General features: G+C 38.9%; 1 protein-coding gene across 2 annotated transcripts; it reads left to right on the top strand.

Moving 5' to 3' along the window:
- Window positions 1–497: 497 nt before the first annotated feature.
- On the top strand, window positions 498–27,997 carry hook3 (hook microtubule-tethering protein 3). Of its 2 annotated transcripts, XM_080876048.1 has the most exons (24): window positions 498–682; window positions 8,956–9,041; window positions 9,296–9,368; window positions 9,505–9,555; window positions 10,903–11,035; window positions 11,160–11,227; window positions 11,512–11,574; window positions 12,803–12,886; window positions 14,740–14,903; window positions 15,011–15,151; window positions 15,485–15,572; window positions 15,737–15,850; window positions 15,976–16,086; window positions 16,447–16,531; window positions 16,637–16,706; window positions 18,195–18,335; window positions 18,690–18,777; window positions 20,297–20,331; window positions 20,426–20,508; window positions 20,665–20,765; window positions 20,878–20,982; window positions 21,123–21,194; window positions 23,165–23,301; window positions 24,846–27,997. In XM_080876048.1, exons 1-24 carry the CDS (start codon window positions 626–628, stop codon window positions 24,859–24,861), a joined length of 2,166 nt encoding a protein of 721 aa, XP_080732174.1. In that variant the 5' UTR covers window positions 498–625; the 3' UTR covers window positions 24,862–27,997. The 2 variants fall into 2 exon arrangements, with proteins under 2 accessions (XP_080732174.1, XP_080732175.1); XM_080876049.1 differs by having other exon boundaries at window positions 499–682; window positions 23,165–27,997.

Genomic DNA, 27,997 nt, shown 5'->3' with positions numbered 1-27,997 from the left:
TTTATCATTTACCAATATCATCAGTTGAACAAGTTATTGAATCATATGTTGGACTTAGTTATTAACAAACTTTCTGTATTTTGGCTTAGTTTTCTTTTAAACCCCACTGGGTGTCTCACTGTGAGAAGTACCCTCTGGTGCTCTCTATAAGCATTTAGACTTATGCTTTTACGCAGCACTGAGTCAGCTGTATGTCTTCCCAAGCTTATGCGCTGCTTCCGTTTTGCTTGCCAGAAAAAAAAGTAATTTCCTTGGATTGTTTTGTTTTTTTTGCCTGTGATTGTGTCTACATATTTTAGAACCATAAATAAATGAATGTTTCATTTGGTGCTTGTTTTGTGCTAGTTTTCAGATTCTTTTGAAATAATAATTGGTTGTGGACTAGCTTTTCATGTAATTAATACCTGACAGTACATTCAAAGTGAGAACTGCCCTTTAAAACGAACTATAGACTCCGCCCACACAGCCCGCCTCTGGTAGACGCCGGACTAGCGAACCAGCGAACCCGACCATTGGCGGACGGATTGTGAGACACCCAGAGAGCCAGAGATCTCGGGAGTGTATGAAGCTGACTATCAAGTTCAGGCTCTCTTCGCCACGTAAAGTCGGTCTACGTTAGATCACGATGAGTACATCAGAGTCTTTGGATCGTATGGAAGTGTGTGAAAGCCTCTTAACATGGGTAAGTAATCGAGTTATAGTTGTTTTTCCGCTGACAGACGGTTCTCCGGCGCCCCGGCGACGCTAGCTAGGCTAATGGTAGCTCGAAGAGCTAACGGGAGTAACGTTAGCTGGCTAGAGGAAAATGACTCGCCTCACAGTGGTTACGTATGCAGGCCAGCTGTTTGCTGTGTTTAGCTGCTGATGTGTTGGTTGCTAGCCGCCAGCACACCACATACCATGGCTTAACTATTGATTTTTGATTCATGCGCTGTGTAATCGGGCTTTTATCTAACGTTATTTGAGCTTTCGTTTACTAAATCCCTACCGAATGGTGTGTCAAACCGCATTGGCCTTGTTATGATTTAAAGCTTCTTTTGGTCAAACCTTTTTTGTCTTTTCTTATGGTATGAGGATAAACGCTCGGCGTCTGCTTTGGGGTTAAATTCCTGTCATCGTTGTTCAGTGTAGCATATTATTATGTTCGCCTTTCTTCCTCATTCCTTCTTCTGAATAAAATGTTAATGCTAAATAACTTCTTGGGCTTGGATTTTTAACCAGACATTACCCTATATTGTTGATGCTCAGAGGCTGAAAACTGGGATTTAAGCTAAAGGCGTCGGACTGTAGAGTCACGTGCTGCAGACTGGTATATGTTTACATTGATCAATGAGGTCTCCCAACACTGGGTTTCTAGAAAAGGCATAACACGTTGTACTTGGAAAGCTGTCACATCCTCATTTACCATAGTATGACGTGACGATTGCTGATGGTTAAACCAGTGACCTTAAGGTTAATAAAGTGCTGCTCAGGCATTTGACTGGATGGAACGTTATGAAAACTCTGCATGGAAAAATTACATGTTTTCACAATACTCTAGTGGTAGAAATGTCAGAATTGTATAATGGAAACATCTATCTGGTGTTGGTTATATTGGAGCCGAGTTCATGCATGCTACCCTGCTTCTCTAATGTCAGCATATCTGCACACAAGCTGGTTTCTGAGCAGGTTCACTTGGGTCACCTGGATGTTGTTGTGTGATACTTGAAGCCATAAAACATCCAGTGATTCCAGAAACTTCACTGAAGATGTGTCAAGAAGAGCAGTAGATGACCCCACAGATTAGTTTTACACACATAGCATAAAATAATTGATTCCCTTTGTGAAAAGGCCCAGTAAACCTTTGTCATAGTGATAATGGATCTGGCAAACATGCCTCACATACCTTACATGCCTATTAACAGTGAAGATACATCAGTGACTAATTAGGACTAAAACGAGACAAGTGTTACTGGTTTAGATTAGTGCAGCATTAAGATCAAGCATAGCTGATTTTCATGCATGTTCTTTGAATTAAATTTGCAAGTACTATTTAATGACTTTGTAAATACTAGATTTGTTTGGAGAAACACTATTTACCTTCCCAGCTTTCTAGTTCAAAGTCTATAATATCCAAATGTGTTTGCATGAAGAGCAATGCAGGCAATTATCCTTTAAATTCACGGTGAGCCATTCAGCTTCATGTATTCTGCCTGCTGAATGGTCCGCCTTGCAAGCGCCCACAGCTAAAACAAGTGGAATATTTCCCGGACTGAGAACACGTGATTATCTCCCACTGCATGCTACATGTGAGTGTGTGTAGCTTTGGTAATTATCCAGACTGTTAATGAAAAATTAACTAGATATTTAGTATATATATTATACTAATATATATAGTATAGATATTTCTCAACTCATACTTTAAATATATAGGGTTGCACATGACTGGAAAATACACATCATGTACTTTTACTGTCATTATATGAAATTACTGGATGTTTAAAAAGAATTAATGAATAAAAGCCACAGGATTTAATGTTTTTGTTGTTTTTCATTAATTTGCCCTTGGGAAGGTTTGGTATCACAGCAGGTAGAGCAGGTCATCTACTAACTGGAAGGTCGGTGGTTTGATCCTTTTTGATCCAGTCTGCGTGGCAGAGTGTCTTTGGGAACGATACTGAACCCAGAGTTATTCTTAATGCATGTATCAGAGTGTGAATGTGCAGCACTTACATGCTGCACATTCACACATAGAGAGAAGTTATTGTGTGAATGAGACATGTTGTATAAGGCCAGAATGCTTGAGTAGAAAGCCCTATATGAGAATCAGCCATTTACCATTAAATCTGAGAAAACACACAGGAGATGGTTAGTCTGGTGTATTTATCAATGTTGTGATTTAGGGTTTCGATGCGCTGCAGATTTGAAAAAGGCTAATCCGGCCTCTTAATACGTGATCGCTTACATTCTAAACTTTATTTAGTCGTGCACACGTTCTCCACAGCTGAGCATGTCCTGACCCAGCTGTTACTGCAAACTTTTAGGTGTGGATTTCCTGTTGGGTCTCAGTCCACCCCATGTGTTACCACCAACTTATGTACTACAGCTGACATTTATAATAACATGATTGTTTATTGTTTTTGGTTGACTAGCTGAGTTTTTACTTTTCACTACACGCTCATTTCCAAAAGTACATATGAAACCAAGTTTACGTGTTGCAGTGGCTTATGAAACACATCTTGATGAAGCATTGTTTTGGTTCAGTGGCCCTTTATGGTCTATACTGTCAGTCAATGTGTTCTTATTAATGCAAGAATTATCTGTGATGGCCAAAAATGTTTGTGGTAAACCAGGTAGTCTAATGTGAAGTTCCTGGTCAACCCTTTTAATACACTGCTGACTCGTGAGCTGAACCTGAGCAAAATTGGAGCCTCCAGTTTACAATACCTCAGTTTACACGATACGTTTTTCATAACTATAGTTTGTATCAGTTAATGACCCATATGGAAAAAAAAAAAATATATATATATATATACAGTGGGGCAAAAAAGTATTTAGTCAGCCACCGATTGTGCAAGTTCCCCCACTTAAAATGATGACAGAGGTCAGTAATTTGCACCAGAGGTACACTTCAACTGTGAGAGACAGAATGTGAAAAAAAAATCCATGAATCCACATGGTAGGATTTGTAAAGAATTTATTCGTAAATCAGGGTGGAAAATAAGCATTTGGTCACCTCAAACAAGGAAAATCTCTGGCTCTCACAGACCTGTAACGTCTTCTGTACGAAGCTTTTCTGTCCCCCACTCGTTACCTGTATGAATGGCACCTGTTTGAACTCATCATCTGTATAAAAGACACCTGTCCACAGCCTCAAACAGTCAGACTCCAAACTCCGCCATGGCCAAGACCAAAGAGCTTTCGAAGGACACCAGGAAAAGTATTGTAGACCTGCACCAGACTGGGAAGAGTGAATCTACAATAGGCAAGCAGCTTGGTGTGAAAAAATCAACTGTGGGAGCAATCATCAGAAAATGGAAGACATACAAGACCACTGATAATCTCCCTCGATCTGGGGCTCCACGCAAGATCTCATCCCGTGGGGTCAAAATGATCATGAGAACGGTGAGCAAAGATCCCAGAACCACACGGGGGGACCTGGTGAATGACCTGCAGAGAGCTGGGACCAAAGTAACAAAGGTCACCATCAGTAACACACTACAACGGCAGGGAATCAAATCCCGCAGTGCCAGACGTGTTCCGCTGCTGAAGCCAGTGCATGTCCAGGCCCGTCTGAAGTTTGCCAGAGAGCACATGGATGATACAGCAGAGGATTGGGAGAATGTCATGTGGTCAGATGAAACCAAAGTAGAACTTTTTGGTAAAAACTCAACTCGTCGTGTTTGGAGGAAGAAGAATACTGAGTTGCATCCCAAGAACACCATACCTACTGTGAAGCATGGGGGTGGAAACATCATGCTATGGGGCTGTTTTTCTGCCAAGGGGACAGGACGACTGATCCGTGTTAAGGACAGAATGAATGGGGCCATGTATCGTGAGATTTTGAGCCAAAACCTCCTTCCATCAGTGAGAACTTTGAAGATGAAACGAGGCTGGGTCTTCCAACATGACAATGATCCAAAACACACCGCCCGGGCAACAAAGGAGTGGCTCCGTAAGAAGCATTTGAAAGTCCTGGAGTGGCCTAGCCAGTCTCCAGACCTCAACCCCATAGAAAATCTGTGGCGGGAGTTGAAAGTCCGTGTTGCTCGGCGACAGCCCCAAAACATCACTGCTCTCGAGAAGATCTGCATGGAGGAATGGGCCAAAATACCAGCTACTGTGTGTGCAAACCTGGTAAAGACCTATAGTAAACGTTTGACCTCTGTTATTGCCAACAAAGGTTATGTTACAAAGTATTGAGTTGTATTTTTGTTATTGACCAAATACTTATTTTCCACCCTGATTTACGAATAAATTCTTTACAAATCCTACCATGTGAATTCATGGATTTTTCTTTCACATTCTGTCTCTCACAGTTGAAGTGTACCTCTGGTGCAAATTACTGACCTCTGTCATCATTTTAGGTGGGGGAACTTGCACAATCGGTAGCTGACTAAATACTTTTTTGCCCCACTGTATATATATCTCTTATAAAGTTTGTATCTGTGTATTGTGTCTTGTGTGAAACTTGTATGAAAAGCATACGAGAGTGAAAACAGATATACTGTAAGATCCATTGAAAAATTATATATAATTGTAATATAATGTAATATATATAATGAAACTTGTATGTTTTGGATACTTACTAAAACAATATATGAAAGTAATGAGAAAGTGGCCACTTTCATGAGTAAATCATATAAGTTTTTACTATTTCTTTTCCATATGGGGTGCTAGTAAACATGTCGCTTTTGCCTGGTTTCTTTTAACGCAGAGAAAAATCCAAGTGAGCTCCAAGCGAAGCAAAATTCCTCACTACAAATCACATGAGAATTTTCACTCCGCTTATTGGCCAGATGGATTTCCGGAAGGAGCAATAAAAGTAAACTACAGCAAGAAGGTGCTGTGTTCTGGACACTTGGAGAACATGGAAAATTTTGGGGGGTTTTTTTCACGGCTAATTGCTAGCCCATACAGACCTTTGCACATCTATAAACAAACTGCTCTGTAGTTCATTTGGAGCCGCACTGAGACCAACATCTTCAAAGGGTCTCGAATTGGTTGTTTTTGTCCACACCTGCGATTATTGTGTTCACAATCTATAAAAGTGAACCACACCAAGGGGGAAAACAAACCAGAGTTCGGTTTTAAACATAGGTTAGGGACTATAGTGGATATCTAGAAGGTATCTTTGGACCGCTTCCCACTTGTTTAAGAGAAGTTGCCTTGAGCAGGACAAAAGGGTAGCTGTCGAAGCAGTTTTTCATAAAAATCCAGGGTGTGCAGACGGTACTATTCCAGTAGTTGCTGAAGTGGTTGTTGGCCTTATTTTGCTCTCTCGTAAGTGCTTCAAGGCTTCTTGATTAGTATAATCGTAACAAGCTGAATGGAAGGTGATCCTGATAATTAAGAGGACATTTATTAGCCCAGTTTTGCTCTTGGACGAGTGCTTCAGGGTTCCACGATTAGTTTAATTAAAATAAGCTGATTGGAACATGAGCTGATGATGTCATTCAGAGGACATTTAGTAGCCTAGCGCTATCTCAAAAGTTGACATCCCATCTGAAATCAATAAAGTTTGAATTAGGCTTATATTATAAAATATTATATATAATATTTTACACTGGGGCTCATATTCTGTTGCCCTTTAGTCGAGGCAACACAAAGGTCTATCACCGAAGTTTTCTTTCCAAGACAGTATTTACCAAAGCATAGGAAATACTAACTAGATTTAGTCCTCTGTAACTACCGATTGCATGTATTTAGCTCTTGATTCACATAAACGTAGAGACTATAAAGGGGATGGATATAAAATTAAATCATATTTTTTATATTCAGTGATGTAATCCAGCATATTGGCGATAAACATTAGGTTTGATTGAAGGCTGATTGGCTATTTGTGACTGATGTAATTACTGGGTTAATTGTTTTTAGATTTGTGCCTGATCAACATTCAAGACACCAAATGTGACATAATTAACTAATCTCTAAAGGCGTTTTTATGAGGATAAGTGTACTGAACAGAATGATACTTGGCTTCATTCATGGAAAACGTGACTGCACAATGTCCTGCACCTGCACATAAAGCAACCCACCTGCACTGGTCAGCTTTGGCTTTTATTAGAAATCACATCAGCATACATTCCTTTCCGATGCTTTGTTATATAGTGTTACTCTATGTATTGCGCTGGTTTGGACAGTGGGACATGCAGCTAAAGCTGTCAAGCTCACATTACCATGAAAGCCACTATTGTTTAGAAAGAATAGTGTAGGATCTTTTTCAAGCTACAGCCACACAAAAATGAAAGGAAATTTTTATCAGTCAGCAAAGTGGAAAAGTAGCTGATTGATTTAAGATGACTTGAGGTAATACGTTAAATCAAGCACAAAAGCACATTGCGTGTCAGGGGCTGTGAATTCATTTCTTTTGTACAACTCTCACAGCGTGTTGTCAGCTAAGGACTGCCCGGCATAGTGTCACGTTTGTTAGTGGTCAGTGTGGTTTTTGCAGGACTGGCTATTCCTTTATTTTCTTTCCTTGTCTGCCTTTCCTGCAAAAGGAAACGATGCAGACCAAATATTGCTGTTGTGCAGTACTAAGTTCATAACAATAGGGATCCATGCAGCCGTTTCTACTTAGATGTTTGTCTTGTCTCAGTTCCTCTTAACTCAGTGGCTGTTCAAAAGAAAAGGGATTTGTGTTGTTGCCGTGCTCGTATTTTAGTAACACATTTTAATACTGCCTAAAAAAGCTAACACAGCAAATGTTTTAAGAGGCAAGTCTTGCTATTATCGTCTATCCCAGTTCCATCAAATATAGGAAGTTAGTAAGTAACTGTATCCTGTACTTTAAAGCTGGCAAAAGAGTTTAAGTGAGCTGGTAGATGGAGTGAAAACTGTGGGTGTGGGTAATCAGGTGAAGTTTCTCTGCCTTTTCCCCAGTAATTGGTGTTACATAATCACGACTATTGTTTAGGTTCTCTTTTGTGTTGGCTCCTGGCCAGTGTCTGGCTTTCTGTTCCTGCTGCCTAGGACTACTTGACAAATCGCTTATTTTGAAAGCAGTAATAGATAAAGTTTTGCAGCTAATTGGCCCCCCAATGTAATTACAGTGCAAAAAAAAAAGACAAGCGGAAAAGACTCAAAATTCGCATCTAAACTGTAGCGTTACCTTTCATGTCCAGCCTAAATACAACTCTAGTCTAAAAGCTTTCCCTGTAGATGGATGTTACTGCAATGTCATGCTCTCCTCATACCACATGAGCTGTGTCCTTCTAAGGTGCACAGTGTCAAGTGTCTTCTTGTTTACTAATCTTGTTCTTTCCTAATGATGAAATAGTGCCGTTAGTTGCTTTTCTGTGACATAATAACACACTTCCCATGGTCCCAGACTTAAATTGTTAACTTAAAATATAAATTAGTGTGAAACTGTTAAAATAGTTAGAAATCAAATTAGTTTAGTACAGTAAATTCATCCATGGTGGGAAAACGTACTAGACATGAATTAAAATGATGACACTCACAGAGACAAGCAGGTAGAACCGGGACAAAGTTGCTGGTGTCTTTTTGGTACCTCTGTGTCATTCATTCAGTTTATGTCACTCACAGAAAAATAGATTGCCGCAAGAAACAAACCTCACTAACCTGTGTCGTTGTTGATGAGCAAAATATGTGGACGGCTGGTTGGCTTTTACTTTTAATAGAGGCCTTGCATTATGTATATACTATACTATATAATAGAAAGTGAGGGAGACAGAATTATGTACAAACAGGATTTTAACTAGGTTTTTCATCCCTTTTCTTAGTGTATCTTCTTCCTTTGGCTCTTGTAAAGTTGGCATGCAGACTGATATCACTTCTTTCTGGGCAACAGACTTTCTGCCAGAGGGGTATGCTACAGAAAAATATGGAGGGTAGGAAGAGAAGACATGTGAAATAGTTAGAAGGGACATAATGAAATAATGATATAATAGAAATTGAGCAGAATGACAAGTGAAGTCCGCAAGAGCAGTAAGTGTGAGTTCTTGTTAGTACTGTGGATGATTGAGAGTTATTAAAAGGCACCATTATAAAATTTGCAATGCGTACGGTGGATCTGCTCAGTGGACAGCAGATAAGTGTGTGATGATACTAGCCAGCATACAGCTGTGACAGTATGATTGTGAGCAAGGGATTCCCTAAAACAGGGCGTTTAATCTTATAATAGGTTTTTTCTAGTGTTTCAAACATGTTATGCTGTTTTCAACACACTGGTTACTCCTGTATAATTGTATAGTTTAGTTCTGTAACCAGCGCTTTGTTTACTTATTTCAGATCCAGACATTTGGAGTAGAGGCTCCATGCAAGACTGTAGAAGACCTGACAAGTGGTGTTGTCATGGCACAAGTTCTACAGAAAATGTAAGTAGTTACTGTTAATGTTTGTGTAGAAAGAAAATGCAATGTTTCTAATCAGTTTTTGATGAATTTTATTACATCATTGTAAAGTTTAGGTAAACAAATACAGTTTAATCTCTATAAAGTTATATTAAATCCATAGTCCACAAATGAATAAAAAAAACCCCAGTCATTTCATTTGGTATGCTTTTTTTTTTTTATTTTTACCAAAGCCCACTTTGCATTGTTTTGTTTTGTTTTTTGTCTGAAATTTCTAGAGATGTAGTGTATTTTAGTGATGCTTGGATTAGTAGAATCAAGCCAGACGTTGGAGACAACTGGAGGTTAAAGGTAAACATGACTTACTCTTGATTTCAATAATAGCAAAGTGTGCATGAGATGGGCTTTGTCAAATGGTCTCTTTTTTATCAGTATTTGCTGATTAAACCTGAATTTTACTAATAATATACGTTCTTCTCTTTTACAGATCAGCAATCTAAAGAAAATCTTGAAAGGCATCCTAGACTATATCCAGGAGGTGAGAGTATTTAAATTATTATAATGATTTTAAAATGAACTTTCAGTACTTTACATCCAGACATTCTTGTAGAGGAGAAGTGATTGTCTACTCTACTCCAGTCAGCTTAAGTCATCACAAGTCCTAATAATCCAGTTGTTCTTGAGGTTTCTGATGTGATTTTATTGTTTAAAATTTACTGTTTTATTGGATGTGATACAACTACCGATTGCTAGGTTGCTAAGACGTTGCCATGGTGGTCTGTAGTTAATCGCGTTTACTTTTCAGGTTATCTGTCGTGTTGTTCTAGCTGAGGAGTAGGATAAGTTCATAAAGTGTGATACTTACTGGAAATGGAGACCATTCGACTTGTAAGTAAAAGTTGTGTCCTTTGAAACGTGTTGGCTGCAGCACTGAGGCACAACTTTTACTTTGTGTAAAGCCCTTCATCATTTCTGGTTTGTTTCACTTTTGACAGTTTAACAGCTCGGAGAGTAGCTGGCAAGAGTTTGTCGACAAGTCCATCACTTCCAATCAAACTATAAACGCAACAATATAGTAGTGACCAAAACAATCACAAGGCGGTATTGCCATCTGGTTGAGGAATACACATTTTCCCCTTGCGACAGGTTACACAGGCCTATGTGCCTGGCACTCTAGCAATCGTTTTCCCAGCAACTACAGTCAACTTCCAGCAATGACTTGCAACTGGTCAGTGAATACTATTTCTTTCACTCATCTGGTTGCCAGATGGACTAAACCCCAAAACACTGTATATGTGTGTATATAATATGTAAAATACTTTAAAAAATGCAGACGTACAACTCACTTTTTTAAATTGTTCATAATATTGTGCGCCACCCCCCAGAACACACAACCAGAGCTTGGAGCTCACAGCTCGAGGGGACTGTGAAGTTCCTAGAAGGAACTCTGCTTTGTTCCAATCTGCCTTTATGTTTAAAGCTGGCAGGAAGTGGAATAAGCTCATTGAACTACTGTTTATTGCCACTCTTTCTCATGTGATGTTAAAAGGGGGATTCTCTTTTATCCTCTTGATCTATTTGTGTTTATGTGTGACAGTAATTGTTATATGGGATTTGGTGCTGTGTTACAGTCTGTGTTTTATTGAAGGAACTACCAGTTGAATTTGTGTTAGGATAATTTTTCCTTGCTTACGTGATTTTGTGTATTTGTGTTTATTGCTTGATCTCCCCGGTGACTGTGGATAGAAATGATCTAGTAACTGATGTAAATCTGGTAGAATGCATCTCTTCTCTTAGGAGATTCATGTTCTTGTGCATTGACCCTGATAAATAAATACAAACCAATACAATGTATAGCCCTTACATATTTCATCCTTGTCTCTAGGTCTTAGGTCAGGATATTAATGACTTCCCACTACCTGATGTTAATCTTATTGGAGAACACTCTGATGCAGCTGAGCTTGGAAGGATGTTACAACTTATATTGGGCTGCGCTGTCACCTGTGAACAGAAACAAGGTGAATATTGGATTTAAGAGGCCCATGTTCTGTGTTGTCTCCCTGCTTTACCCACTGATTCAGAAAGTTATGTGCTACTTTATACTTACTTACTCTTAATTTTGGTTTTCTCTCTAATCCCTAGAATACATCAAAACCATAATGGTGATGGAAGAATCGGTGCAGCATGTTGTTATGACTGCCATCCAAGAGGTACCTTGTTATCTATTTTAGACCTTTAAAAAGTATTATGTGCATATAATAACTAATAAATGAAAGTAAGAGTCTTTGATTCTTGCTTTTTAGTGATCAACAGCTAACTGGTCACATTTTTATGGATAAAAAAACACACTCTGGTCACTGGTATTGTTAATTATAAATTTGAAACCTATTCGATTCAGGAATGATGATAAATAGTAATATTGATACCAATAAAACTAATGGTATCCATCGCTAGTGTTGTTTTCACTTCTAATCATTTTTGTTTGTATCTGTAGCTGATGACTAAAGAGACTCCAGCTACAGGAGGAACTGACTCATATGTGGATCTGGACAGACAGGTATGTAGATTTCAAGCTTTGACAAGCTCCTATGCAGCATTTCACTCAGGTTGAGATCTAGACTTTGACTCCGTCATTGCAACAGTGTGATCGTTACTTTTTCAGCAATCTCTTGTACATTTGCTGCTGTGCTTGGTCTGTTGACCCAATTTTGGCCATGCTGTCAGACAGATGGCCTCACATTTGACTCTTCAATACTTTGGTATACAGATCGGTTCATGATCCACTCAATTACTATAAGGTGCTTCGTACCATCTGTCAGCCATATCCTGTGGCTGACAAATGGTAGGAGGTGTGCTGATTGGCTGTATTTGGTTTTTCCTCTGCATCGTCACCAAACATCTCCGGTTTGGTCTCGTCTGTCGTCTGTCCAAAGATCTGCTCTTTTCCAGAGCTCTTGTGCTTTGCTCAGATGTAGCTTTGCAAACCTAAGCCTTGTTTCTATGTTTGTTTTAGTGGGGAAAAAATCCTGACAACCCATCAAAACTATCCATACTTGTATACTTGTTCAGTCTTTTTCTATGAACTTTTTCTCATAATCATGTTAGAGCAAAGAACAGCATAGGCTTGAACAAAGTTGTGAAGGTAGCCAGCAAAATAATAGTTTTCCCACAGTCTACTCCTTGCTGTATATGAGCAGCAGGTAGTGTGAAAGGGCTGAGCTATTGTGCTGAGCCAGATTCATCCCCTTCAGAGAATTTGAACCACTTCCTTCAGGCTGCAGACGGAGAAGAACACGAGTAAGATGTCATAGGATCTAAACTTTTTTATTACCTGTGCAGTAGCGTTCTTTAGTTTTATGTCTCTCTTATTTACCTTGTGGATTTTTGTTTGGTTTTTTTTTGGGGGGGGGGGGGGTTGGAGGATTATGTCTTATGATTTTGTGTACTTGGAATCTTTTGGATGTAAATTTAATAAAAACAATAAAAACAACAATGTTTTTATTGTTGTGTGTAGTTTTACTGCTTTTATATTGTCTTTCTATAAACCTTCTTTGCTATTGGATTAGATTGAATTAAAATTATTATTATTATTATTTTTTTGATCAGTGAATCCACTGATTAGCAGCACCTGACTGCTACTTACCCTCTTAATTTATATGAAAATATTAAGGATGTACTTAATTTTTCACAAGTCTGCATGGAATTGTTTTCCTTTTTTATTAAGTGTACTACATAAAACATTTTGAGGAGCAGCAGTTCTTGATTTATGCTTAATCTGTTTTCAGCTGAAGAAGACAGTTGAGGAGCTGAATGATGCTTTGGCTACCAAGGAAGAGATTGCCCAGAGGTGTCGCGAGCTTGACTTGCAGGTTGGTTTTGTATGAATAACGGCCAGTGGTTTTAGGCTCTTCACAGCTAGCACCGTGTACATTTACTCTTCCACTACACTCCACTACAACCTATTACAATAAGGTTGTGAACAACTTTTCTGCTCTAACTCATTTGTTACATAAGTGTCATACTTCATAATATAGTTTACAGATATTTTTAGTTACACTTTAAAAGCAGCTCCATTTTTGGATTGATGTCATCAAAATTGTTGATTCAGTTGCTACTGATTGGCATGTCCCATAGTTCCTTATTTAATAATTGCCTTGCCAAATTGGCGATCTGACCCACCAGCCCAAAATCTTCACTGTAAATGAAAGACTGTTAATTGCAGTTGTTGCCAAAAAGTGGAGCTGTAATTTAAAGGGATACTTGCTCTCCACTTGTGTTGAATCAGTTTCCTCTTATCTTTCCTCTTTACTCTTTCAATACTGTTTGCCTTGGTTTAAAGGCTCTCCGTGCCCAAGAGGAGCGTGATAGACTGAGGTTAGACTTTAATGAGCTAGAAGAGAGGGTAAATCCAGACTTTATTTTCTTTGTTTCTTTCTTATGTTCATGGTGTGTGATTTTCTTTAGCCTGCTTGCAACAGGTTCCCCTTTTCCAAATTCTGTGTGCATGTATGTGTACACATTTGTGCACAAGCATTTGTGCACAAGCATTTGTGCACAAGCATTTGTGCAACTGTACACATTGTCCTGTTGGAGCACACCAGGCACAACTGCAGTTTGGTCTGGCTGTGTCAGATGTGGCTTTCTTTTACCTTGGTGTGTCCCATGCTTTTCCACAGCAATAGTAGAAAGCGAGGGAAATAGGTTAACATTTGAATTCAGAAATGAGTCACTTATTGGAAAAATGCGTTCATCACTGTTTAAACATTATGCAGTCTTCAGATTTTTATTTTTTATTTTTTTGGTTGCATAACTCTGATCAGCAAGCAGTCAGCAAAATTATTAAGCCTGTACCTGAAGGCACTTGGTATCTTTTGAGGAACCCGTGTGCTGGTTTTGGAATTAATTGCAGCTGATTTTCACCCTGTTTCCTGCGTTTTGAGCTGCACGGTTCGCATCTTTGATGTGATACAGTTTTGTTGCCATAAGGGAATTTTCACAAGGAATTTCGTAGGAATTTTAGACATGGAAGTGTTAAGCTTTTTAGAAGAGAGAGTGAGTCACACCATATTAGTTTAAAATGCATTTTTAAATAAAATAAAAAAGAGCAAATAGATTCACTAGATAATTTTCCTAAAGTCCCAGAAGGATTAAATTATTTTCCAGTGTTTTAAGGCATGTTTATAGACTTGATCCAGGCAAATTAATAAAAATCCCTTCCTTATTGACTGATTATATTAATTTTTTAAAGAAGGTTTGTATTTTCTCTCAACAAATTATATCAATATATCTAATTTTTACTGTTTACATTAAAATGCAGCAGCAGCTTTTGCTTTGCTTTGCCCATCACACTGAGAAAACACCAACCATGTAGCTCTCTCTGCCATGTTGGAGTTAATTGATTTGCCTTATTAAGGTGTGTTTGGTGTGTGTTTGTTAAACTAATGGACCTGGATGCTGTAAAGGAAACAAGCAAATTAAAGTAGCTTACCTACATTGTGAAAGTTATAAATCATCTCTAACTTGTTTCCCTTCTGCATCTCTTCTTTTCATGTGTTTAAAATCCCTTCAATCGATCATTTCCACACCTTTTGTGTTCCCGTTAATCTTTCTTTTCTCCACGCTGTCCCATTTTTCACCTTTTCTTATCCCATTCCTCTCATTTCACTCATGATTTCGTGTATCCCATTCTTTGGCCTTTTCTTCAACACTTCCCTTTCTCCAGGTGGCAGCCCTGCAAGAGGAGAAGAGCAGTTTGCTAGCAGAAAACCAGGTCTTAATGGAGAGACTTAACCAGTCTGACTCCATAGAGGATATAAACAGCCCTGCTGGACGCAGACATCTTCAGCTGCAGACGCAACTGGAGCAGCTACAGGAAGAAACCTTCAGGTCTCGATTTGCATGCAACGTGGAAAGGAATTTCAACAAGTCAGGGTTGAATTGATTAATGCCCAAAATCTGCAGGCTCAATGACACTTGTTTCTAATTCCCTCTAGGTTGGAGGCAGCAAAAGATGATTACCGGATCCGTTGTGAGGAGCTGGAAAAAGAACTTTTGGATGTGAAGTCCCAGAATGAAGACCTTACATCACTGGCTGATGAGGCCCAGTCTCTAAAAGATGAGATTGATGTCCTCAGGTATTTTGAGGATGCAAAACGAACCCTTAACATATTAAAATTATTAAATTAAAACAAACTAAAAAACTAATAAGACAGGAGCTTTGTTGTTTGTAGTAATTCTAGCTAAGGTGCTGTGAAGCACACGTTTTAATTTTAGCATTCATTCATTAGTAGATGTATTGGCCTAAAGACAGAAAATAAAAGAGCCAAGAAAACACTATGGCTTAAAAAACTTTTAGCTTTACAGCTTGTTATCTGTCCATAAACTAAACTTTAACTAATCCAGTGTGGAAATCAGCAGGATCAGTATGACAGTGGTGAAAATAAAACTGCTTGTTGTTTTCATCGCAGGCACTCATCTGACAAGGTGTCAAAACTGGAGGGCACCGTGGAACACTACAAGAAGAAACTGGAGGACATGGGACTGCTCAGAAGACAAGTACAATCTCTCACTCACACGCGCGCACACACACACACACACAGCAACTTTAATACAGCTTTTATTCTCATGAGTGCTAACACTGCAGTTCTTGAAAACGTGTAAATCAGATTGTGAAACATGACTTTCAGTCTAAAAAAAAAATGTATGTCCGTATTTTCCAGAACAAGCTTATGGAAGAGAAAACCACAGCTTTAATGCAGGCTAATGTTGGCTTAGAGGAAGAGCTACGAAAGGCGAATGCTGCCAAAGCCCAGTTGGAGACGTACAAGAGACAGGTACCTGTTCCTAAATAAATAAGTTTTACATTTTCCCAGTCTTAGTACTGTTTTACAATTTTCATGCTTGTGTAATAATTTTTTAGCGATCAGGTCTTCTTTTGAACTGTCATCTCTCTTCACAGGTGGTTGAACTTCAGAACAGACTGTCAGAGGAGTCTAAAAAGGCGGACAAGATGGAGTTTGAGTATAAACGCCTCAAAGAGAAAGTCGATTCTTTACAAAAAGAAAAAGATGTACGTATATTTAATGTGACTAAAATTAGGACTGATGACATACAAAAGAATTACTTTAATTTTTTGTTTGTTTTGTTTTTATGAAATATGCCACTTTACTGTTCTTTCAGACCTGTTTCTCTTTTTAGATGAAATCAAATTTGTTACAGCTAGAAAAGCCAAACCTTGTAACTTAGCATGAGAGGAAATTTTGACCAAAGGCTCTTGATAACTGGTACTTGCGCAGCTGTCTGGAAAGTATTTTACTGGAAATGTTTTACTACTAAGCACACTGATGTTGATTCCAGATCCTGCACTTCTGCTGTTTGACCTTCTGTCTGTCTCGCTCATTCACACGTTTGACTCTTTGTCTCTTTATAGCGTATGCGAAGTGAGAGAGATTCATTGAAGGAAACTATTGAGGAATTACACTGTGTTCAAGCTCAAGAGGGACAGTTCACATCAGGTGAAGAAATGTCTTTGTCCTGAAATATAATAGGTGTAGCTTTGCCTCTTATAAGTTTAATGAATTCTTGCTCATCTTATTTACAACTAATATCTGTATTTAAAGGTTTATTCCCATTGGGTAGCAACGATGGTTCTGATTCACTGGCTGCTGAGATCACCACTCCAGAGATGCGGTATATGTGTGTGTGTGTGTGTGTGTGTGTGTGTATATGTTTTAACCCATATGTTTTTGTGCCAGTTTGATTATTTTAAATGAAAGAGAAGAATAATGATATTAGATCATCCTAGAAGTTGGTTTTTTAAATAAAAAAGAACAAAAAACTAATAACTGAGTAACAAATACAACAGCAAACTATGCAAAAAGAATATAACTAATGCTCTGGTAAAATAAATTTACTTTTTAAGGCTTGATTCCTAAATTTTGGATAGTAAAGTATGTCTCTAGTGTAATTTATTTTACAACCAGATAGTTTCAAGCCCGCTTCAAGGCTTTCTCTGCTGTTTTATGGTGGATGGGTTTAGCTTAAAAACCCTGTAGAGCGTTATGTAATAATTGAGTGTGAGTTACATCAGACTGCCAGCAGCTTTCCAGGACAGCTGGATTTTCTGTTGGCTGGATAATATGCTTAAATTTTTATTCAGTACTTGTGAACCCAGGAAAAATGTGGATTTGTATACAAATCTTCTAAAAGCTACTTTCAGGGAGAGGGAAGGTTAACCCCATCCAGGCAGTTCATTTACTGTAAAGGTAAATGATGAAAACATGTTGTTTTGTGAATGACTAATGACTTTATGTTCCAGTTGATGTCTTTTGGTGACTTTTCAGTATCAACATGCTGCTTTTATAAGAGGCACCTGTTGCCTGTTTATTTGATCTGAACTGTAAAACAGGGAGTCGCACTCGCAGCTGAAAATTCAGTCCCTCAGCCAACTGCACCTCACCTGAAAGTCGTAGTCAGTACCTGTAGTCAGTAATAAATTGTTTGGAAACAACAGTTCTTCAGTTGGAATGGATTCATGTGCCATGCCCTAAAAACAGGGCTTGACACAAAGCTTCCTACCCATCCTGCTGTTTTGGTGATTAGCTGAATGTAAGGCTCTCAGGTGCTTTATATTCATTTGGCTGTCTGTCACACTAGAGCCCAAGACAAGGCTGGCCTCAAGCTTTATCTCCTGCTGTATTAAATACAGGGAATATCCAACCAAATTTGTGTAGATAACATTTTTGACTCAAGTGTGGAATTTGTCAGATTTAACCCACTGCTGTAACACTGTCAGGAGCACTAAAACGGAGCAGGCCATAGGTATAATTCATTAAGCAGACAGTGTTGTAATAAGGTGATTCACTACAGTGATTAGTTACGCTGAAGTGAATATCTCACTTACACTCACTACTTGACCTGAGCTTGCTTGTGTGTATGTTTCCGTGCACAGGAGTACACCATTTCAAAGTGAGCCCTCTTCCTGTTGTGGTTGAGGTTTCCCTTTCTGCACGAGGTGCCCTATACTAACACGAAATGATAAAATAAATAAATAACAAAATATTGCGAATTTTAAGTTCATCATTTAGACTAATATTCTGAAGCATTTTTGAGACTGTGGTATAAAACAAGAATGCTTGTTATTTGAGTTTAATGCTCTTGATGCTTCTGTGTTTCTAGAGAACACGTGATTCGTCTTCAGCATGAAAACAAGATGCTGAAACTGGCTCAGGAGGGATCAGACAATGAGAAGATCGCTCTGTTGCAGAGTCTACTCGAGGATGCCAACAGGAGAAAAAATGAACTGGAGACAGAGAACAGGTTGGCATCGAGCACAAAGACATATAGCTTATTGGTATTAACAGGAAATCACCTATTACTGAACCCAGTGTCTCACTGATATAGAATATGAGAAGAGCAAACAATAATATTGTTCTTCCTTTTGGTCTGTTCATATTAATATTGAGCCACATTTTCACTTGTGTGCTGGAATGTGGGTGATTCTCGCCTTTACTTCTCCACACAGTTGTTCTTGTCTTTGTTGTATTTCAGTGAATGACTTATCAGCTAAAAATCTCCTTCTAATATTGGATCTACAACAGTTTATTTTGCAGTTTGGTCACTGATTTGTTGAAAATAACAACACTGTGGTGAAACGTTGTACTTGTTATCTAGGTTGATAAATCAGCGCTTGATGGAGGAACAGAGTCAGGTAGAGGAGCTACAAAAGAATCTTCAAGAACAGGGTTCAAAAGCAGATGATGTAAGTAAATGCTTGTACTCATGTACTCATACTGTGTTTAATTCCAGCACCAGTTTACTGGTGGCAGTAAACACAGAAAGCAATCAAACTACACTTCAGAGAGTGCAGTGCTCTGTTTCTACTGACGGCTTAGGTCCTGGAAAGTCATGTGCAATAGTGAAAAAGGCAACGAACATTTTTTTCACAACATCAGCCTTTTTAATTCTTGTGCTTACCTCAATGCACTGTAAACATTAACAACTTCTAACAGCTTTTGCATTCCCCTTTCTGCGCATATGTCATTTTATTTATTTATTTACAATTATTTCTGCTGTAGCATTAGACACACTAGCTTTCTTGGGATGATGTCTAGCCATGTTAAAGACAGGTGTTTGAGGCTTGATTGCGACAGTGAACGAGATTAATACAAGCTCCTCAGCAATTCAGCAACTCTAATTTTTCTCCATCTTATTAACACATTTGCCTGCCGCCTCACCTCTGATGCTAAATGTTTTCATGGCCCTCCTCTCTGTTCCTTGTCTCTTTCAAACTAGTTCCTAGTATGGGACAACAGATTTTTAAGAAAATGCGATTTGGAGCATCTCCCAGGAAGGTTGATGTGAGGAAGAGAGTTTACGTGCATGTTTAACTTTGTCTTTACTGCCTGATTAACACTGATCTAAAACTTGTTTTCTTTTGTGGGGTTTCTGGTTTAATTTCTTGTCCGTCACTGTAGATCTTAGATCTCAGTATCAGCCTCATCTTTCCTTTCACTCAATATCACGAGAACAGTGTCTAAAATCATGCAACAGAAAGAAGAGAATGGAAAACTATTTCCCTCAAATAACATTGAAAGTACAGATGCAACATTTATGTGAGAATCAAAGATGTGAAACTGTCAGATTATTATGTCACATTTGGCACCTCTTTTTAATTTTTGCCATTTTGTTCTTTTGTTATTGTTATTTTCCAACTGTTCTCCACTGTCAGACTATAGTAAGTATATCTTTGTGATTTCAGCAAGTTGCAGCTTTTAGACTTTTCAGTTCTGATGTTTGCATAGCTTTTTAAAACATATTTATATTGACAAGAATGTGTAACCGAATGTAGCATTTACACTTTAGAGTAGTAGCAAGTCGCAAATATTCTCTGTTCTTGTGAGTAGTTTTAAATCCCCTCCCCTGATAGAAACCCCAAAGTCCTTGTCTTCTCCTCTAGCTTCCCTGTAGCAATCGGAGCATGTAATCTCTCAGTACTCTGAAAATGAGTTTTGTCTATACTGGCTGCACGTCGCCTTGATGTCAAATTGGGGACTGGTGCTGATTCAAAATGTAAAGAAATTAGGTTCCTGCTTTAATTGTACATTCTCAGTATCATCAACACTTTGACTATACTGAAGGTCTCTTCATCTCTTCATCTTTCCACATCTTGGATCATGATCTTTTCCAAAAACAGTTCAACGTACAGGAATGATTGAATTTTGATACCACGATTTCTAACACATTCGCCCGTTTTGTTTGTTTTCTTCTTTTTCTTCCAGTCTTCTATTTTGAAGAAGAAATATGAGGAGCACATGTGAGTGTGTTTTAACTTAATTTGCCCATGTCGCTTAATTCTGCATTTCATATTGTGAGCTACCTGATATAAGGTGCAATGTTCTTTTTCTTAGGGAAAAAGTACAAGAGCTGAATAATGAGCTGCTGAAGAAAAATGCCTTCATTGATGAAATGGAGCCGAAATACAACACCAGCAGTGAGTTTACGGTGATATCTGAATATGCAAAACACGCTGACATTTAAAACATTTTGTGTGTAATGTTGCTGTACAGGTAACTCTTCATGCACTGACATTAAAATGTATGAGTCAGTTTAAAGGAAATCTAAACTAAGATGCTGTTTCCCCTCTCAGTCCAACGAGTGGAGGAGCTGGAAGAGGCCTTGAAGAAAAAAGATGAAGACATGAAACAGATGGAGGAGCGATACAAGAAATACCTCGAAAAAGCCAAGAGTGTGAGTAAATGTTTACTAGCAAAGGGTCCATAAATGAATAGTCTTCTTTAGGGCGGGCTGTATGGGACACAAAAAAAAAAACCCAAACATAACCTGAATGTGTCCTTCACAGGTAATCCGAACACTGGACCCCAAACAGAACCAAGGTTCAGGTCCTGAAGTCCAAGCCCTGAAAAACCAGCTGCAGGAGAAGGAGAGGATGTTGCATTCACTGGAGGTAATCAATTATCTAGTTGGGAATTAGGGTGCCTGAAAAAAGGGCCTGGCAAAATAAGTAATAGACTCATGTGCCAATATTTATTTTAGAAACATCCTCCACTCTAAGGTTGATTTTGCCTTCATGTTTCCTCCAAACAGAAAGAAATGGACAAGACAAAGAGCCAAAGAGATCACGAGGAGAAACTGATTGTGTCAGCCTGGTACAATATGGTAAGGAGCACCTATACAGTCTGAAGCAAATCCTGGTGATACAGACGATTGGTCTTCTTTTTAAAATGCACTGTGGCACATACAGCTGAGATTTGTGGCCAAGCAAGTACACTGAACAAAAATATAAACGCAACACCTTTGTTACTGCTCCCATTCCCCATGGGATGGACGTAGAGACCTAAAATTCATTCCAGATACACAATATAACCATCCCTCCCAAACAGTGGTCACAAATCAGTCCAAATGTGTGGTAGTGGGCACATCTGCTATATTGAGATAATCCATCCCACCTCACAGGTGTGCCACATCAGGATGCTGATCTGACATCATGAGTAGTGCACAGGTGTACCTCAGACTGCCCACAACAAAAGGCCACCCTGGAATGTGCAGTTTTTTGCACTATTGGGGGTCTGGGGACCCAGAACCGGTCAGTATCTGGTGTGACCACCATTTGCCTCATGCAGTGCAACACATCGTCGCATGGAGTCTATCAGATTGTCAATTGTGGCCTGTGGAATGTTGGTCCACTCCACTTCAATGGCTGTGCGAGGTTGTTGGATATTCGTGGGAACTGGTACACGCTGTCGTATACGCCGGTCAAGCACATCCCGAACATGTTCAATGGGTGACATGTCCGGTGAGTATGCTGGCCATGCAAGAACTGGGACATTCTCAGCTGCCATCTGCCCTGAACAATGTGAACCATGATTCATCCGTGAAGCGCACACCTCTCCAACGTGCCAGACGCCATCGAATGTGAGCATTTGCCCACACAAGTCTGTTACAGCGACGAGCTGGAGTCAGGTCAAGACCCCGATGAGGACGACGGGCATGCAGTTGAGCATCCCTGAGACGGTTTCTGACAGTTTGTGCAGAAATTGTTTGGTTGTGCAAACCAATTGTTCCAGCAGCTGTCTGGGTGGCTGGTCTCAGACGATCTTGGAGGTGAACCTGCTGGATGTGGAGGTCCTGGGCTGGTGTGGTTACACGAGGTCTGCGGTTGTGAGGCCGGTTGGATGTGCTGCCATATTCTCTGAAACGCCTGTGGAGACGGCTTATGGTTGAGAAATGAACATTCAATGCACGGGCGACAGATCTGGTTGACATTCCTGCTGTCAGCATGCCAATTGCACGCTCCCTCATTGCTTGTGGCATCTGTGGCATTTTGCTGTGAGACAAAACTGCACATTCCAGGGTGGCCTTTTGTTGTGGGCAGTCTGAGGTACACCTGTGCACTACTCATGATGTCAGATCAGCATCCTGATGTGGCACACCTGTGAGGTGGGATGGATTATCTCAATATGGCAGATGTGCCCACTACCACACATTTGGACTGATTTGTGACCACTGTTTGGGAGGGATGGTTATATTGTGTATCTGGAATGAATTTTAGGTCTCTACGTCCATCCCATGGGGAATGGGAGCAGTAACAAAGGTGTTGCGTTTATATTTTTGTTCAGTGTAATAATAGCAATACACAGAAATAGCTACTGTCAGGAAGTAATTCATAGCTGAACAAAGCATCTACTAAAGCATTGAAAGACAAAAATGTTATAATTGGAGCTTTTTTTAAATGTTGCGTATGTTTTCTGCTGTAGATAACAGATATAATACATTTCTCTACCACAGAGGGTAAACACCCCTTTTTGTTTGCCCAAGAAAATCACCACTAGATGGCAGCACAGACTATTCAATAACGTCAATGGCTGTTTGCTCATTATATATCTCATCAGTTGCTGGTATTATTGTTCATGAGCTGCTAAATCAGCACTAATGTTGAATGTCAGCTAATTTAATTTCCTATACCTCAGGCTTGGTGGACTAACTAGCAGATAATCTAATGACTGTCTTAATATGTGTGTTAACAGTCTGCGCTCCTTCTTGAGGGCTGTCTTTGACTTGGAGTGTTGCTGATTTGTAGTGACTTTCAAATGGGGCCTTAAGCTTTCCTCCTCTGTTTCTTTTACCAGGGTATGTCTCTGCAGAAGAAGGCTGCTGAAGATCGACTCGCCAACACTGGTTCTGGTCAGTCTTTCCTGGCCCGGCAGAGACAAGCCACCAGCACCCGGCGCCAGTATCCCGGTCACGCCCAGTCAGCTACCGCCAGGTAGATGGCAGTAGGGCACGAAATGCTGCAGCCAGCTATTTTACAAGTCCCCCGAACGATGTGCCTATTTTGAGGCATTCTGTTTTCATTCATTTCTAATGGAAGTAAATGTTTTCCTGCATTTCCTGCCGATTGATTTTCTTTTTTTTTCCTTCTTGATCAGATCCATGAGGTAGAGATGCCAAGAAAGGTTGCCCCCAAATCTTGCACCTTTTTTTTTTCCTCCTCCCCCTAAGCGTATTTTACCTTGACGCCCATCATGCAAGACTTCTACCTTTTATCAGGCTTCAGCATATTTAATAGGTTCTGACCAATCACACCAAACATCCTTTCTTCCTCCCTCTCTACCACTGACCTTCTTGAACCTGTGCTATGTAGTAAACTTGTGCCATGCAGGTTTTCCAGACTGCAAGGCTCAGAAGAATCGCGTGTCCTTGTCAAGTTACTGTAATTTTTGATAAGAGGAACCGCTCTACCTGTTCATGCAGTATTTATGCACATCTCTACCTGTAGTAACATTTTCAAGTTCAGCTTGTTTTTTTGCAGTGGACTTGACAGCTTTTCTGTCCTGCGTCATCTATTGTAACTCTTTATGATGTAGCTTTAAGGAGGTAAAAGCAACTTTTAGTTTAATGTGTCAGTGTTTCATTTCAGTCTCGACCAGCAAATACATCGAAGCATAGGATTATGTAATGTCTCGTGTAAATCTTTGATTTGCTTGCTAAATGTTCTAACTGATTTGAGTGATTTCAAATAGGACTGCATGATTGTTGGTAATGGTGCAGCAATAATTGTGAATGGTAGCTTTTTTTCCCCGAAGGAAAAAAAAAAGACTTCTTTAGGTTTTGAAATTGTTCCAGGTGGTGCAATTTAAGACTTGATAGATTTCCTGTGCTAGTGTACATACTGGTGTAAATTAGTTTTAAGTATCTAAGAGAACAAGGAGCCACCAGCATTTACAGAGTTGACAGACAACACCTTATGTGCCATAGTGTTTGATATAAATGTCTGTACCTTGGCAATCTGTCAGGTTTACCTTCCCCCTAATATGACGTGACAAAATAATGTATTCACAGAACGTTTAGCGGTGAGATGGTTGGAGAGTTTTAGACCTGAGGACTGTCTGTTGAAAGAGATTTAGTTTCTGGATCATCTGCAGAGTGGACATGAAGACCTGTTCAGTGTCACACATCAGAGTGGACTGTTCCATATCACTTTCTATAATCAGCTCATTGCTGTCACAGTAAAAAGCACTTTTTTTCCAGGTTTGCTAAAGGGTGTTTAAAATGCGCACTACATACAGGTATATAACTTTAAATGGGAGTCTTAAATAGGGTATGCTTTTCTCAATATGTGTTTAACCGATTGTTTGTTCCGTTGTCATTTTCCAGTTTTAACGCATATCAGGAATCATAACTTACTAACCTTGAAATAATTTTGCTTGGTGTTAGATCAGGAGCAGATTGTTGATTTTAGGCTAAAAAGCCCTGCCATCTGACCATTACTTCTTTTCTTTTTTTTCTTTTTTTCCCCTCCCTCAACAGCAATGTCCCTGCATGACTGGCACACCAATGACCTGCCCGAGCCTTGTGTAGCCTGGCCTGTTCTTTATGTGGCCTACACTGACCCCCAGCTGGGCTAGGCTGTGGCACGCGTGCATGAACTACCTACCTGTTTGCATGACTTTGCATTGACTCAAGTCTGCGAATAACCAGCCCACTAGCAGCAGCGCGAGCACTAACAACCCTCTGCGGTGTCACGCATTATAACCTCCAGACAAACCCGGGGAGGAACGGGATTGGAAAAGAAAACCTTCGCTCTCCTTTCCCCTGTTAATTTTTCCACCATTCCGACTCCTTTCCCCACACCCTGATGCTCTTTGTTACATTCTCTCCTCCTCCCCTCTTGTAGCCTTCATAAACATGCCTGCTTGTTTGCTTCCACACTGCATCAAGTCTGTTACACCATGTTACAAACAACCAGGAAAAAGGAGTGGAGTAAGCCAGTTATCTGTCAGTCAAGTTTTGGGTTTAAATAGGCCTGTTCTCTAGTATTTATGTCTAACTTGATTTTGTTTGGCTGCTTAGGGATACCTCAATGACATATTCCTGCATACTCTGTTTATTTGTGTGGCTCGAGGATTGGGGTAATATTTGAGAGGTATAACCGGCAAATCAGTATGCATAACAAAATAGGACTCCATTCTGTTTTTAACTTCTACAGTAAGTATTTTTATGAAAGCCCTGAACATGTTGCTAGATTGCATCTTAAAAGTGCTTTTACCTCAAGTATTGAATGCAACCAGTTTTGGACTAAAGGCAACAATGCTGCCCGAAAAGTGTTTGCAGAGATATAAATATAAAGTGTTTAAATGAAAGACATTGTTACAGATGTGTTTTGAAAAGCAGTAAAAGCCCCCATTAAGCCTGCTTGCAGTTTTTTGTTGTTTTGTTTTGTTAAACGCACATCTACATAGTGTTTCTGATAGTAGCCAAATTTCAGTTGATTCCTAATTGATTAATATTTTTTTTTAGAAGCAAATAACCTGTGCCCTACCATATCTTGGTGTATTTTACCTTGGATTTGAAAATTCTTGGTAGTACAGACATGAAACTGTGCATTAGCTCATGCAGGCTGATGTGCCGTCTATTCACTTAAAGTAAAATTGGTTCATCACACTAAAATTGGAAATGGTCTCCAGTGGTCCTGCTGACCATAGACTCTCCTAAAAAAAAAAAAAAAAAATTATATATATATATATATATATATATATATATATATATATATATATATATATAAAAATTTATTTAAGGCCCTTCACATCAGACAGTTGAGAGGCATCCTGTATTTGGACGCTTACTACTTAAACATGTTACAGTATTAGTAATGGAGAACCATTGATGTTACTGAGAGTAATATTGTACATTTTATGTAGCTTCTTTAAATAAATGTCATTATTTTCCCTAAAGATTATGAAACTATTGAAAAGCGGGACTCAAGGTTAAATGTATGTCAAAAGTATGACTGCATACATTAATTTAAATAAGAGCGTTGGTTGCATCATCTGATTTAGTGCCTTTTTTTATTTGTTATATGAAAACATTAATTTGGTCCTTTTCTTTCTGTAACAATAGATCTTACACACACATTTATTTTGTTATTTGGGGAAAAATGTTAAATATGGATTTTAACTTCATAAATTATTGTGTTGGGCTTAATGTGGGCTTTTCTCTGCTTTTAATCTATTTTACTTCTATTTGATATGTTACATAAGCTTAAATGATTCATGGTGTGCATTTTTTTTAATCTTAACAGCTTATTCTTTTGCTGCTTGTACAGCAGTGTTAAACTTTTAGTAGTATTATAGCACCACTCATATTGTTACAGTGGATGTAATTTATCCATCATTTAAATACTTGTCTTATGCAACAAAAGGAAGATAAAGTTTGTGAACATGTACCTCCCGTTTCTTAAGTAGGAGAATTTTCTTAGAAATCGTTTTATTTAAAAAGTTTTTTTCTTTTGCTTTAACAAACAAATCACTCTTTATTTTTAATTTAATAATTTACTTCAGCCCTACAAATGGTCATGTTTTTTAATGCCTGCAAAGACTGGTGGGTTTTTGTTGTTGTTGTTTTTTTTTCTTTTTAGTGGGAAAAGAGGTTCATTAGCTCTTGAGGATGGATGTTTAACTGCATTAAAATGTTATCTCTGCAAGTCATGTTTGTTTTCCAAAACTGAGTAGTGGATGAATATTTTCAAGTATGAAGTCAGTAGCAAAGTACGGCGGTGTCTTGTCCCAGAGTTTTTGAAACCATTAGCCTGTGACCTCTGCAGTTTCAGCTGTAAATGTTATTCCACAGAACTCTTAACCGTCCATCCCCATACGCTGGTAAGAAATCTGTATATAATGAAACACATCCACATTGGGGTTGACCTGTTGAGATTTATATCAGGGATTTGAGGAAAACGTTTTTTTTTTAATCTCCCTTAAGAAAAAGCACAATGTCTTAACCCCTTTTATCCCAGTGAAATCAGCTCCTGTGTTTTGTTGCTCTTATTTGCATCTGTTTGTTCTTTAATAATACATCAAATCGGCTAGTTTGGACTACTTTCAGACCTCGTCAATGCCACTTCTTTGTCAGTACAAAGTAAAGTTACCTAATGCTGAGGTTATTACTCATTGTTTTCTAATTAACCGAACTCTAATTGAGAAAAGCAGTAATCCTACAAAACTCTGTCCTAATGTAGTGCATTTTTCTTTTAAAACATGCTTAAGATGAAATGACTACCCAGTATTCTCTGTTGTTAGCTGGTTGCGCACCTACAATGGAGACCAGTCAAACTGTATTAGAAAGAAAATATGAACAGGGAGCTGTTAACAAGTCGTAATCATAACGTGCAGTGTTTGCTGTAGGTTTTTGTTTTGTTTTTGTTTTTTACTCTGTGAAAATGAACAAAATTCGTATTGAAGTAGCAAATAACCTTCCATTTGCCAAGTTTTATATAGCTTGTATACAAACACACTATGTACATAAGTATGTGACTTGGGAAGCGTGTAGACATTTTAAGAATGAGGAAAGTAGAAATCCTGTCTACTTTGGATTATAGCACCTGTCCAGTGAGGGCTTACTGATGAAAACGTGCTTCCTACACTGCTAAAAATGACATTGTAAATAAAGCTTGTATAAAACTG

Source organism: Rhamphochromis sp. 'chilingali', assembly GCF_963969265.1.
Source record: "Rhamphochromis sp. 'chilingali' genome assembly, chromosome: 2".
NCBI classification, from domain to species: Eukaryota; Metazoa; Chordata; class Actinopteri; order Cichliformes; family Cichlidae; genus Rhamphochromis; species Rhamphochromis sp. 'chilingali'.
The sequence above is the reverse complement of the archived record's forward strand: the minus strand, read 5'-3'. Positions and strand labels throughout refer to the sequence as shown.

Excerpts from the sequence above, each read along its gene's own strand:
- hook3 (XM_080876048.1), top strand. The coding sequence starts at position 626 with ATGAGTACATCAGAGTCTTTGGATCGTATGGAAGTGTGTGAAAGCCTC. Across the intron at positions 9,042-9,295 it reads GCACAAGTTCTACAGAAAAT|AGATGTAGTGTATTTTAGTG; the intron begins GTAAGTAGTTAC and ends TGAAATTTCTAG. Across the intron at positions 16,532-16,636 it reads AGAGGGACAGTTCACATCAG|GTTTATTCCCATTGGGTAGC; the intron begins GTGAAGAAATGT and ends CTGTATTTAAAG.